We start from the raw sequence: 15599 nt of genomic DNA, 5'->3' as shown, positions 1-15599 counted from the left end.
GATCTTCATTCAAATAACCTCTTTTGTCCTGAATCACTCACTGTTTTAATCAATCCACATACACTCAGCACCCCATCATTCTGGACCCTGTCTCTGCTTCTTTTATCACATAGTATCCTTTCTCATTGTGTACAACCAACTTTTATGTTTCTCTTGACTTATCCACCTATCGCTTTTATATAACAGTAAGCATAATGACATTTTTCAACCCACACATTTTCATTTATTTTGATAAACATTCATAACTTGCAACCAACCACCTACCATTGATTCTCTTTTTTAATCACATTTACCATCCATTTTCCATTTTAATAATTTCTCTAACCATGTTTCCATTTGAATAAACGTTTGAGTAAAATATACAAAACCATCTACTGTTCTTGTTTTTCACCATTTGAATATGAACATCACTCTTACCTGTCAAATACAATGACCTTGTCTTTTGATACATCAACCTTCAAATTAATATTCTTAGTCTCAAGGTACCATCTATCTGAATCTCTCATCCAACAATACAAATTATCAATATTCAAAAAGTAGTCTCTTCCAACTTCACAAGTCCGTGATTCTCGCATCCATTTATTTCTCAATGGTCTGCTGAAGAGCAAAAATCTGGCTTACAAATTTTCTGCCCGTCAAAAAACCAGACTGCACTTCCAGATTTTGCACATTGTCACCTTCCGTAGCCTTTCAATCAGAATTCTGCCTTGACCTTCCCTGGCAGACTTAACAAACTAATTCCTTATATATATGTGTATGTATGTATGTATGTATGTATGTATGCATATGGGTTTGTGTGTGTGTATGTATATATATGAGTTTGTATATGTGTATATTACACACACACACACACACACAAATATACCTATACCTATATCTACACCTATACACACACACACACACACACACACACACACACACACATTTCCATAGGGGAAAAATTATCAGGTGTAGATGCAGCCTTCAGAGATGCATTAAACAAATTGCACAGCCACTCCATAAGCAAAATGTATCCATTTTTTACTATTTCTCCAATTATGCTTTCTAAACCTGGAGCCTTATCATTTTTCAACATTCTTGAGCCTTTTATGACTTTATTGTCATAATTTTTTCCTTGGACACTAAGATTTATAGCATTCATTTCTGTTTCATTCCTCCACACATCATGAGCATTCTCATACAAATCTCTAAAATACTCCTTCTAGCATCCTGTTGCTTCAATTTCATCCCAAATCATTTCATCCTTTTTATTTTTTATTTTACTTATTCTGCTAGGGGCTTTGTGCTTGTCTTTCCTCATCCACTTCCAAAATATTTCACTTTTTTTCTCCTTCTTACTTTTCATTGACATTGCTCTGCATTTTCTCTGCCTCTTTTAATTTTAACAGTTCCTTGCTCTCCTGACTACATTTTTTGCAATTATCTTCTTCTTTATAAACACATTGCACAATATTGTTCTTTGATCTTCATTTTTTTCAGAAATCCTTCTTTTATGTGCTTTTCCCCCTCCTCATTTGCACACATCTATCATTTTTCCCCAATATCAGTCTGCCAAGCATTCTCTTTTATATGTCACACTGGTGTTATTACATATACTTCTGTAGCATATTTTCCACCCTATTCTGTGCATAGCAGAGGACACCTCTTCCCTTCATTCTATTGGAACATTAACATACCATCCACCACTTTTTCATACAATATCTGCATTTTTTCTTTTTTCCAATTGTTCAGCATTCACTCTGTTTTTGTTCATTTCTTTCCTGTTCTTCCATGTACATTTTGCCCAAGTCTCATTCTTGACACTATCAAAAAATGATCTGTCCGAGATTCAGAATATCTCATCACCTTTGTAATACTTCACTAATTATCTCAGTCCTTTATCCTAAACTCTTAAATCAATCATGCTTCGTCTTCAATTCAGGTATTTTTTTGGAAATTGAAGAGTAGATTTATGCTTAAACGATGTCTTCAAACAAGCAGTCATTTTTTAAACAGATAGCCAGCAAACATCACCGTTCTCATTCATTCTTGGGATCTCTAAATGCCCTATCAATTTTCTGTGCTTTTTCATCTAGCTTCAACCCATGCATTTCTGTTACTCAGCAAAACAATCTTTTCCTCAGATCACATGCATTCAGAATAGTGCACCACTTTCTCCAAAACCTTCCCCTGATTCTTTTGTTATAATGATTCATTCGAACAAAACATGCAACTGATATCACCCTATTAATTCCGTCTTTCTTAATATAGGTATCGTGTTTCCCCTAAAACAAGACCTACCCTGAAAATAAGCCCAAGCTTTGGGGCGAAGCGCATGCATAAAAATAAAGCTAGAGTGGGGGTGAGGGTGGTGGAGCTGCCTCATGCACCCAGCACCTGCTTACCATTGCAGCCAGGCCTCCCATGCCGTGACACCTGCCTCACCTTGCTGGCCCACTTCTTCTGTGGCCACTCGCCACTGCTCGCATGCATCACCCCGGCCTCCATTTTGCCATCATAGGCCTTTAGGAAAGGCCTCTGCAGCTGAGAATTGAGCTCCAGATTGATGCACATGGTGCCCCCTGGGGCCCAGGGGGGGCACTGCATGTGTCAATCTGGAGCCCGGTTCTTGGCTGCAGAGGCCTTTCCCGAAGGCCTATGATGGTGAAATGGAGGCCAGGGACGATATGCGTGAGCGGCAATGAGCAGCTGCAGAAGAAGTTTAATTTATTTTCAATATTTATATTTGTACATTCTATTATTTATGTCACTGTTCACCGCCCTGAGTCCTTAGGGAGAAGGGCGGTATACAAATCAAATAAATAAATAAATAAATAAGTTGGCTGGCTGGGCAGGGCTGTCAATGCCACTGTTGCAAGGTGAGACAGGGGAAAAGACATCCCCTGAAAATAAGACCTGTGCCTCTTTTGGAGACAACAACAACAACAATAACAATAATAATAATAGAAAATTAGACCGGGTCTTATTTTGGGGGAAACACAGTAGTCCTTGACTTACAACAGTTCATTTAGTGACTGCTCAAAGTTATAATGGCACTGAAAAAAGTGACTTACAACTATTTTTCACACTTACAACCATTGTACCATCCCTATGGTCACATGATCAAAATTCAGACGCTTGGCAACTGACTCACATTTAATGACGGTTGCAGTGTCCCGGTTGCAGTGTCCCGGGATCATGCGATCCCCTTTTGCAACTTTCTGAAAAGCAAAGTCAATGGGGAAGCCAGATTCCCTTAATAACTGTGTTACTAGCTTAGGTCCGGATTACCTACGGCAACACCTGCGACCGGCGTCAATGTCCCTCCGTCCAGTGCGCTCCCACAGAGAGGGCCTCCTCAGGGTGCCGCCGATCAAAGAATGCCGATTGGTGACCCCCAGGGGGAGAGCGTTCTCTGTGGGCGTGCCAGACCTCTGGAACAGCTTACCGGTTGAGCTCCGGACGGCCCCCGACCTTCGCTCCTTCCGGCGCGATCTTAAAACATTCTTTTTCGAACAAGCTGGCCTGGTCTGACGGGATGGGGTTGGGTTTTTAAAATTAGTTTTTAACTTAATTATGTATTGATTTTATGGGCATGATGTTTAATTGGTTTTTAATGGTTTTTTAATTTTTGTATCTGGTTTTTTATTGTGTATTGCCCTGTTCACCGCCCTGAGTCCTTCGGGAGAAGGGCGGTATAGAAATCAAATTATTAAATTAAATTAAATTAAACTGCAATGGTTCACTTAACAACTATGGCAAGAAAGGTAGTAAAATGGGGCAAAACTCACTTAACAAATGTCTCACTCAACAACAGAAATTTTGGGCTCAATTGTCGTCGTAAGTTGAGGACTACCCGTACATGTTACAATCTAGATGACACCAACTCATTCTTTGTGACATGTGCTTTGGTTCTTTCATTTATAATCAAAACTTCACAACCTTATCTATATTTTTGTCATCAAATGCAGCCCACAAATAAGGAAGGCTGCTTTCATTCAGATTTTCACATGCTTTCCTTTTCTCTTACAAACAAACAAACAAACAATTGGATCACACAACCTTTTTCTCCTTCCCCTTGTTAATTTGTATCTTCTTTTATATTCCATGTTGGTTATCATCAGCAGATCCATAATACTGGCTTATCACCCTTCATGGATTTGGTTAATCAAGTCTGACGCATAACACTTTTCAATAGAATGAAGAAGTAGACAAGGTTGCTAGTCATAAATATGCTCATCCCACATTCAGCATTCTCTGTTTTTGGTAAAGACAGTCTGTCATTTGCCATAAAAGAATTAGGCTTAGGGGAAAAAAAAGAAACTCAATTTTTGCCCCAAATATGTTGTTGCTGCACTATGCATGCTAGAATCTCTAACCTAGACTCTCCTTTCAACCCAACGCGCTATTGCCTGAAATTTAGCAACTAAGCAGTATGTACAGCGTATTGTCACATACTCAGGAAGTTCCATTGGAACAGAAAATAAGCATTAATTTTTAATTAATGTTCCTAGTCTAAGTTTGAAGGTAACAGCGTTCCGTGCGCCTTTGGCGTCTAGTCATGCCGGCCACATGACCACGGAGACGTCCTTGGACAAGCGCTGGCTCTTCGGCCTTGAAACGGAGATGAGCACCGGCCCCTAGAGTCGGAAACGACTAGCACACATGTGCGGGGGAACCTTTACCTTTACCTTTTTATTCTTTCTTCTAAATTTCACATATGAAAAACATAAAGAGAAGCTTTGGCTCAGTTATTAGAAATATATACAGTTGCTTTTTGAATTATGATATGTGGGAGTAATATGAATCTTAGCTATTAATATTTAGTAATTTTATTTTCAACATTTTTGCATATATAATCTTTGCTATTAAGGGCTTAAGACTCCAGGCTGTCCTACATATAATCCTATAATGTGCTGTGTAACTTTGATGATAAACTATGGAGTTGTTTTTTCATCTTGTAAGCTCTACTTTATTTTCTACTGATGCAGAAAAATACTGTATTTTCTTGACTGGTACATCAAAAGGTGTTGTCTTTTGTGATTCTAATGTTTGATTTGGAGTGTAATCACTTAGGATCACATTCTGCACTGTGAAGACAGTTTCATATTTGTTCAAGTAGAAAGCTTCTACCCATCAAAACATGAAAGGTTATACGTGAATAATTTCTGGGAAAAACATTTTAGCATAGTTATAATAATTGTTTCTCTCAAGTTATTAAAGCTCCAATCCTTAGAATAATAGCTCAGAATGATTGTTCATAAATCACGTGATTATCAAAAGCCTCCATGGATAACAATGTGATTCTTTTGTTGCCAACTTCTTATTTATTTAGGGAATGCTGACAATGTTATAGGAATGTTTTCTTTTGCCCAACCAGTAGGATTCTTTGCAATACATATTTTGAAATTCTGTTTAATCCAAGACCTCCCAAAGATATATGCACTAGACCAGGGGTAGGCAACCTTGGCTCTTTTATGACTCGTGGACTTCAACTCCCAGAATTCCTGAGCCAGCATGGAATATCATCTCCTCCTCCAATTTTTCCGCACAACTACAGTCCTAGGAGCCAAGGGCTAAGATAGAGTGCCTGATCCAAAGTCACACAATATACCTTCATGCTGAGGATGACTTAATGCAAACACCTTAACAATCACCTCACATTGGCTCTCAGCATAATAATAATATATGAAATATGTTTTCTTCTAGGAATTGCTCTTATATTATGATCTTATTGAATCAATGTTTGAAAATACAAAGTTGCCAAGCAGAAAAGTCGATGCTTTAGACCATTTTCAGAAGTGCTTTGCAATTTTAAAAGTCCATAAGGAATGGGGGAACAAAGGAAGTGCCATCAGATCAGAGGTTCTCGCTGAAGAAGAAACAAAAGACTGGAAAGCAATTCGTGTGGATCTGGTTGTTACCCCTTTTGAACACTACGCATTTGCTCTCTTAGGATGGACTGGATCTAGGGTAAATAACTTCCTTTCTTCCTGTTTATATTTCTATCCTAACTTGTATAAGGCAATATCCCATGCAGAAGTGTACATCTGAAAAAATGTTCATTTCTTTGGCTTGCCACTTGTATATTAATTTTCTCCTTGTTTCTTTCCTGAAAGGTACAGTGCTACGTTATGTCCTGAATAGGTGGAAAAATACTTACTGAAATAGTATAGGGCAACAATTGAGTTTTATAAACTGTTGTGGAAAAATACCTACTTCAAACAAGGAAACAAAGCATTTTTTGATCGATACAATGAAGTATCTTTTATTGGCATGCACAACTATACTGATCATTGTAGTCCTGGCCACAAGATTACAAAAGAGCCCTGAAATACTATAATCAAGGTTATGGGCTATAATCTCCCAGAACTGTAACATAGAAATCATCCACAAAGCCATAATAATCATACTCTGATCTTTACAGCTGAAATGCAGTATCTGTTAACAAGATGGGGTAACTTTAAGATGTTCTGGCCCAACCCTTCTAAATTCTACATTCCTATAAGGGCCCAGGCTCACCCCTTTCTACTGCTACTAGAACATTCCAATATAAACAGTATCCTTTACAGGTTGTGGTTGTGGTTTCTGTAATCCATCTTGTTCTCTGTAAGTGTCATCAACTGTTTCAGTTCTTCTGCTCTGTCTAATAGAGTTCTTTCAGACCCATCATGAAATGGTAAAATATTATTTCTCCCCCCATAAATCTTATCTGGTCTTCCCAATCCAGTTTCAGTATTTTAGAGAAGCTATAAATACAAAATTCACTGGAGGAAAAACAGCAACTTTTTTTTTTTTGCACACAGGAAAATCCAAGTTTGACATTAGTTACCTATGTTGGCACCTTGCCTTTTTTTTTCAGAATTTGAGTTTCTTGAGCATATGAAGAAACATTAGGTCATGCATCAATCTGTTCCCCTCCTTTAGGAAACTTTACTTGAATATTTCAAAACCTTTCTCCTCAGCTAAGGGAACTTTAAAATAGCAGTTATGTTTAAGAGAAAACGTGCTTGAAAACCCATTTGCCTTTTTGTTTTCTTTCTTCTGTTTTTTAAAACTACTTTCTAAAAACAGGTCATAGAAGTGTAAAAATTCTACAGTAAACATGAAAACAAAATATAATTTCAATAAGCAGAAGACTTCAGGGTTTAAAAATTTAAATAAACAAAGCAAAATCCAAATTTTAATTCACTTATTTTGTAGAAGACTTCATTACAACATTTGAATTAAACATTCATTGCATTCTGATTTGATAGAAATTTGATTTTATAGAATAAATATGGAAAGCAGAATTTTTTTTAAAATAACCTTTAGTTCATGTCTTCCTGTCTCCGTAAAATGATAAAACTGAGATGGTGAGAAGAATGGGAAGTTTTTTTCAGGAAAGAATCAGCCAAGTTTGTTGAATGAGATTTAGAAAGTGTAGACTATAACTGTAATTTATATATTACCTTTAGAGTAAGCTTATTTAACTCAATGATATTTACTTCTGAATATTGCTGAAGGTTGCACTGATTCCTTAATATTACTTGTGGTTTTTACTTGTGTGTAGTGTGCCCTGTGGACAGTACTAAATTTCATTGTGAGATACACAATGACAATAAAGATATTCTATTCTATTCTATTCTATTCTATTCTATTCTATTCTATTCTATTCTATTCTATTCTATTCTATTCTATTCTATTCTATTCTATTCTATTCTATTCTATTCTATTCTATTCTATTCTATTCTATTCTATTCTATTCTATTCTATTCTGTATTTTGTGTTTCCTTGACAGTTGCTTCTAATCTCTAGGCAGCTACCAACAAACATATTATAGACTGTAATGCTTCCTGAAAAAGTGCAAACACTTAAAGATTTTTGTTTCACTCAGACATCTTCTGTGAGTCAGAAGCAAATAGAATCCACTGTATGTTTAAATTAAACTTCAACCATCTCTTCTTATAAAGTTATAATTATCAGGAAGACAATACTAGCTAATGTGATATAGTATCGCACATCCAACAGAGTAGCTCTGGGTGAACATCCATTAAAAAACTTGTAAGAATTGCAGACCACATTCATTATAGAAAAAAGTGTAATATAATATTGCAATATCACATTACTTATGGTTACATGTGCAGTAATGAGGACCTAGCAGGCTTCCTCATGTTACTTGTTTTTAATATTAGCTCTCAGGAACATCTTCACTGTAGGATTTTAAAAGTCGTTGCAGGACAATATAAATTTATCTTAAATTTATCTTAAATTTATATCTACATTATATTAATAAAAGTTTATAATAATGAGTGCTACAATAGATTAAAACAAAGGAGATAGATAGATAGATAGATAGATAGATAGATAGATAGATAGATAGATAGATAGATAGATAGACAGACAGACAGACAGACCTACAGACAGACAGACAGACAGACAGACAGACAGACAGACAGACAGACAGACAGACAGACAGACAGACAGATAGATAGATAGATAGACAGATAGATAGATATAGATAATCTGGCTTTGGTATAATAACACCGAGTATTTTATATGCATGCAGCAATTTGAACGTGATCTGCGGAGATATGCCACCCATGAGCGGAAAATGATGTTGGATAATCATGGCTTATATGATAAAACGAAGGTAATGTCTTTTCCTTTCTACCGTCATTACTGAATTCATCAATCATCCCACTATTCAGTGCCTTTCTCATCCCCCAATCTGTTAAGCAAAAAATTAGACCTCTGATTGTCAAATAAATTGAAGGTCAAATTGCAATTACCTAGAAATATTTCACATGAATAGGTTTGTACAGAAAGAGAAAATAAATTAAACAAAATTTAAAATGTAGCAGTGAAGCTGTATTCCTTCCTTTCTAAAGATGACTAGAGGATTCCTGCCTACTTATGCAATATTTATAGGATTTCCTGTTGGGAACTGATGTCTCCAGTGAGAAACACGAATGATTAACTATAGCTGCTCCCAGTTAACATTACAGACAGTGGTGGGATTCAGCCGGTTTGCACCAGTTTGGCAGAACCGGTAGGTAATTTTTTGTTGCCCAGGACCAGAATGGACTTCCAGAAGCAGCATCCAGGCAGAGAACCGGTTGTTCACCTATCTGAATCCCACCACTGATTACAGAGTTCTGTTTAAATTCCGGTTTCTTGCATATCTATATACAAACAGCTAATGGAATTGGATTTGAGCCTAATCCCTTCCTTTTTCCAGCCTCTAGCCTCTTTTTCTTTGTTTTATTCTCTTATAACTATGCCACTGTCACTTGCTTCCTATTGTTACAAGTGCCATGAGACTTAAACTTGACTGTAGTGAGCATTAAGTAATTAAATAAACTCACATAATAATTCAAACAATTTTGTACTACAGAGAAAATTACACATATGAAATAAAACATCACTTAGAGAAACATTTCAGAAAGAACATTAATGAAAGAGAATTTCCAGTTAAAGTCAAAGTAGCAATTTAATTTTAAATTCCAATTATATTCTCCAGAATATAAACTGCTTAAAATCATTGTTAAAATTTACTTCATCAACCTATAGAATGCTTTTAATTTGATTTAAGAAATTTGATTTGAGAGAAAGTAAAACTTGTCTCTCAAGTTCTCAGATTAATAAGTTTTGAATAGAAGCTAGGACCTCAGAGAGTAAAAAAAAGACTTAATTTGTCATCTTCCTTGTTTCTTAATCCCTCAAAGGAATAAACTAAATAAGGTTCAGTTAGCCTTGAAAACAAAGCCTAGCTGAAACAAAAATAATTTTACGCATACTTCATCCAAAGGAAAGAAATGTATTCCTCTGATAATAGTCCAATGTTTTAAAAGCTCATGGGAGCTTTTTCTTCTAAAGCTAAGCTGATCTGAATAGAGGCCACCTGAGAAGTTGAGGAACACCTAAGTATAATTGTATGATCCTGGCCTCATTGCTCAAAACAAACAAATTTCTGTACTGCAGAAATTTCATGTTCTAGAATAACTTGATGGAGTTCCATGAGAGATTAAGGGCAAAAAAAGGAAGAGGAGAGGAGAGGAGAGGAGAGGAGAGGAGAGGAGAGGAGAGGAGAGGAGAGGAGAGAAGAGGAGAGGAGAGGAAAAGAGAAGAGAAGAGAAGAGAAGAGAAGAGAAGAGAAGAGAAGAGAAGAGAAGAGAAGAGAAGAGAAGAGAAGAGAAGAGAAGAGAAGAGAAGAGAAGAGAAGAGAAGAGAAGAGAAGAGAGAGAAGAGAAAAAAAAATTAACTGAAATTCATATTGGGGCGTCCATGGCATTTTTTCCTAAGGTATAGCATAGTGAAAAGGGTAGGAACTGTTTTCCATGAAAAATGTCACAGCTGTCATTTCATGGGGTTCAGGAGATGATTCACAGTCTGAAAAAGTTTAAAAACCCCTGGCTCAAAAGTATATATTACTGTGATCAGTGATGTTTGCTCCCCAAAAATCATACCTGGGTCAATACTAATTTATACAAGCTTTTAGGAGGTATGCAAGGAGATTTCTCACTGCACAAGGAGAGAAGCAGCCTGGAACTAAGGATAAATTTCCTAACAGTGAGAACAATTAACTAGCCTTCAGAAGCTGTGGGTGCTCCATCACTGGAGGCTTATAAGAAGAGACTGGGCAGTCACTTGTCTGAAATGCTATAGGGTCTCTGCTTGAGCAGGGGGTTGGACTAGAAGACCTCCAAGGTCCCTACAAACTCTTATTTTTTTAATATATAAGACTATTTGAAATCTGATTTGTTCTTTAATCAATGGCCTGTGAACCATCCGATCCAAGTTTTTAACAGCAAGGTGCTTGGCATAGATCTTGCTAATAGTGCTCATGGGTTAGTAATTGGCTGAAAAAATCCAATTGTATTTTTAAATAAATGAGAGAGAATTAAGGCAAGGATTATTCTGAATTCACAAGTAAACTGGACCGGAAACATGACTAGATGAATTAATTCTATTTTATTGTAAGGCTACATTAACAGAATCTTGCAAGTCTGAAGGAACAAACTTCCCACCAGCACTTTTGACTATTTGATTCCTTAGGGCAAATGCTTCCCAAGTTTATTTCTCTGACCATTAAGCCACTGAGACTCCTGCCTCTCTTGCATCTGAAGGCAGGACAAGCAACAGTGGATGGAAACTAACCAAAGAGAGAAGCAACCTAGAACTGAGGAGAAACTTCCTGACAGTTAGAACAATTAATCAGTGGAACAACCTGCCTCCAGACGTTGTGAATGCTCCAACACTGGAAGTCTTTAGGAAGAGTTTGGACAGCCATTTGTCTGAAATGGTATAGGGCAGGGCTTTTCAACCAGTGGTACGGGTACCACCTGTGGCACATTGGCACCTGGCAGGTGGTACACGACCATCCTAGGAAAGTGGTAGCGGGGGAGAGGAATGAGCTGAACCAGTGGCAGCACCACACAAGCCTGAGCGAGACACAGCTGGAGCTGCAGGGCTGTCAGAACTCAGCAGAAGCGCCAGGATCAGCACTTTTTGGGGCTGTCAGGGCTCAGAAGAAGCGCCAATCAGCTGGAATGTTGCAGCATCTCCAGGGTCTTGTGATTTACGTTCAGATGCTTGGCAACTGATTCATATTTATGACGGTCACAGTGTCCCAGGGTCATGTGAAGTGATGCAACCACCCAGCAGATGGGGGGAATAAAAACCAAACACCCCCCCAACCCCCACCCCCACTGCCAATCCTCAACAGAAATGCTCACAACAATGAAAACCTCGGACAGGAGGAAGAGCGCCGCTGGGCAGGCAGGCAGGTGTCTTGCTTGGCTGTAGCTAGGGGGGCACTTTTTTCAGTGCCATTGTAACTTCAAACAGTCACTAAGTGAACTGTTGTAAAGCGAGGACTACCTGTACTTTATCACTTATTTCCTTTTTTTTTTGTCATCAAGTTTTTGACACCTTGCTAGGCGACTGGTGGTACTCGGATGTTGCCATATCCTACAAGTGGTACAATGGATGAAAAGGTTGAAAAGCCCTGGTATAGGGTTTCCTGCCTGAGCAGGGGGTTGGACTAGATGACCTCCAAGGTCCCTTCCAACATTATTATTATTATTATTATTATTATTATTATTATTGTTGTTGTTGTTGTTGTTGTTGTTGTTGTTGTTGTTGCTGCTGCTGCTGCTGCTGTTTTTTTTATTGAAAAGTTTTACCATACATTTTATCTTTAACAATCCCCCCCTCCCTCCACCCACCCCTACCTAACCCTCCCTATCCCTCCCCCCATTCCCCCTCCCCCCCGACTTCCCAGAACTAAGTACAAGGTATAAAAACAAAGAACAATCATAAACATCCATATGCTAAAAACAATAAACTATTGATTCTATCGCCCTCTAGCTCATATGAAATGACTACAAGCAATACTAATGTTACATATAAAAAGAAAGAAAAAAAAGGAAAAAAGAAAAGAAAACTTATTCAAATGCTAAGTGAAACTTTTTAGTCCCATATTTGTTCTGAATATAATCAATCCACTTTTTCCACTCCATAATATAACGTTCTTGCGAATGATCTTTCAAGTAAGCCGAGATCTTTGCCATTTCCGCCAGGTCAGAAACCTTTAGAGTCCATTCTTCTATAGTCGGCAGTTCCTCCTTTTTCCAATATTGACCTATTAAGAGTCTTGCTGCTGTAATTAAATTCAACATCAACTTAATGTCCACAACAGTAGCATCTGTAATTATGCCCAGCAAAAACAATTGCGGACAAAACTTTATCCTTTGCTTAAAGATCTTTTGCATATTCCACCAAATTTTTATCCAAAAAGCCTTAACCTTTTTGCAGGTCCACCATATATGAAAATACGTTGCATCTTCGCCACCACACCTCCAACATTTAGGTTGATAATTCGGATACATACTTGCAAGCTTTTTAGGATCTAAATGCCATCTATAAAACATTTTATAAAAGTTCTCTCTTAGGTTTTGGGCTTGCGTAAATTTTACGTTCCTCACCCAGATCTTTTCCCACGTGTCCATTGTAATAACTTCTTGAATATTCTGGGCCCATTTTATCATACAGTCTTTAACAAGTTCTGTTTCTGAGTCAATATCTATCAATGCAAGATAAATCCGTTTGATATGTGCTGGACCCTGATTTCTAATTTGCTTTATCAAATTTTCATCGGTCATTGAGAAACCAATTTTCTGATCTTCTTTCCACCTGGCACGTAATTGAGTATATTGAAACCAAGTTTGAACGATCTTCTCATCTCGCAAGAGATTGTATGGCTTCAGACACCAAACGTTCCTTTCCAAGCTTAAGATCTCCTTATACGTAGTCACATCATGTTTGAAGCCAACATTTATGTTTTCTATTGCATGTTTCGGGATTGCCTACAACGGCATCTTGTAGTCTAACTTATATCTATACTTCTTCCAAACTCTCAACAATGCCTGTCTTAAAATATGCACTTTAAACACATTATCTACCTTCTTATCATACAACAAATATGCATGCCAGCCAAATAACAAGTCGTGGCCCTCAAGATTTAATAATCTCCCTTGTGTCAAATTAATCCAATCACTTATTCCTGACAACGCAGCAGCTTCATAATATAATTTAAGATTAGGCATTTTAAGACCACGTCTTTCACGAGTGTCCTGCATAATCTTAAGTTTAACTCGTGGCCTTTTCCCTGCCCACACAAATTTATTGATACCCCGTTGCCATTCTTCCAAATTAGAATCTTTTTTAAGAATCGGTATCATTTGGAATAAAAATAAAAATTTAGGCAGGACATTCATTTTCACTGCTGCAATTCTTCCCAGTAAAGACAATTGCAATTTTTCCCAACTCTCCAATCCTTTTTGAATTTTCCCCCATAACTTTTCATAATTATTTTTATATAACTTTGCATTTGAGGGTGACAAATACACCCCCAAATATTTGACCCTTTTAACAATCTCAAATCCAGTTAATCCTTCTAAAAGGGCCTTTTGCGGTGTTGTCATGTTTTTGGCCAAAATTTTTGTTTTTTGTACATTAACCTTAAATCCAGAAACCTTCCCATATTGCATTATTATCTCCATCAGGTCCACAACAGAGTTTTCTGGCTGAGTCACCGTAACAACCAGATCGTCTGCAAACGCCCTCAGTCTATAATCCTGATCTCTAATTTGAATACCCTTAATTTTTTCCGAGTTCCGTATTTTTATCAATAATATCTCCAATGTTAAAACAAATAATAAAGGTGATAACGGACACCCTTGTCTTGTGCCCTTCTCAATATTGCATACTTCAGTCAGACTATTGTTAACTATTATTCGGGCAGTTTGTTTTTGATATAATGCCCTAATTGGTTGTAAAAATTTATCCCCAAAATTCATTTTATCTAAAACTTTCATCAAAAATTGCCAATTCAATTGATCAAAAGCTTTTTCAGCATCTAAAAAAATTAGCGCCGCAGGGATCTGGTTGTTCCTTTCCAAAAACTCCACCACATCAACTATATGCCTCACATTATTTTTCATTTGTCTACCACTAATAAACCCGGTTTGATCCCCATGAATCATCTGTTGCAAAACCCTCATCAGTCTATTAGCTAACACCTTAGCAAATATCTTGTAGTCTGTATTTAAAAGTGATATTGGTCTGTAGTTTTTTACTTGAGTAGCATCTTGATCTTCCTTCGGAATCAAAGAAATAAAAGCAGTTCTCCAAGACGGAGGCACCTTTCCCCCCCTCTGAATTGTCTGAAACAATTCCCTTAATGGCTTTATCAGCTCCAATTGTAAATGTTTGTAGTAAATCGCAGTCAGACCATCCGTACCTGGCACTTTATCCAACTTCAATTCCTTAATTGCTATAAAAATTTCTTCTTCTGTTATCAATTGATTAATCTCCTCCTTTTGTTCTTGTGTAAGAACCGGGATGCTAGCATTCTTCAAATATACATCAATATCTGTTTCATTAATCTTCTCCTTAACATATAGTTTAGAATAAAAATCCACAAAGGCTTCCTTAATAAGATCCTGTTGAAACACAACCTTTCCTTTGTATTCAATGTTATCTATATTAGAAGCCCTTTGTTTTTTCCTTAACCTGTAGGCTAGCCACCTACCTGGTTTATTGGCATTGCAAAAAGTATTATGCCTAGCAAACCGTAAGTTAGTTGCCACCTGATCAGCCATCAACTTATCAAATTGTCCTCTTAGCAGTTTAATGACCTCCTTAATCTTCGCATCCGATGGATTCAAAATTAGGGCCTTTTCTTTTTCCCTAATTTCATTCTCCAGTTCTTTCCTTCTAACTTCCAAATTACGTCTATATTTATTGTTCATATATATTAACACCCCTCTCATATAAGCTTTGCTAGCATCCCAAACCATGTCCATAGAGGTATCCTTGTTCATATTAATTTCAAAAAAATCCTTCATCTGCTTTTTACATTCTTCCACATTTCTCTGGTTTCTAAACAAATTCTCATTTATGCGCCAGGAGCGCCTATCTCTATTGTCCTTGTTGATCTCCAACCAAACTGGACTATGGTCAGATATAGTTCTTGCACAAATCTTTACCTTCTTAGTCCTAGAAAAGAGGTCATTAGTCAGTAATATAAAATCAATCCTAGAAAAAGATTGATGTCTATCAGAAAAAAAAGTATA

The 15599-nt window shown here is 37.1% G+C and overlaps 1 protein-coding gene across 1 annotated transcript in view; it reads left to right on the top strand.

The window, feature by feature from the left end:
- The window catches only part of DNTT (DNA nucleotidylexotransferase), a gene marked incomplete at both ends in the record, with an annotated part of 205688 nt that overhangs the window by 157461 nt on the left and 32628 nt on the right, over positions 1-15599 (top strand). Inside the window, 2 exons of the mRNA XM_081328589.1 lie at positions 5689-5952; positions 8528-8611. Of these exons, the coding sequence (XP_081184715.1) occupies positions 5689-5952; positions 8528-8611 (348 nt within the window). The remainder of the gene's footprint in view (positions 1-5688; positions 5953-8527; positions 8612-15599) is intronic.

Source organism: Vipera berus (assembly GCF_964194415.1).
Source record: "Vipera berus genome assembly, chromosome: 5".
Classification (NCBI taxonomy): domain Eukaryota; kingdom Metazoa; phylum Chordata; class Lepidosauria; order Squamata; family Viperidae; genus Vipera; species Vipera berus.
Note: the sequence above shows the minus strand (reverse complement) of the source record. Positions and strands in the feature narration are given on the sequence as shown.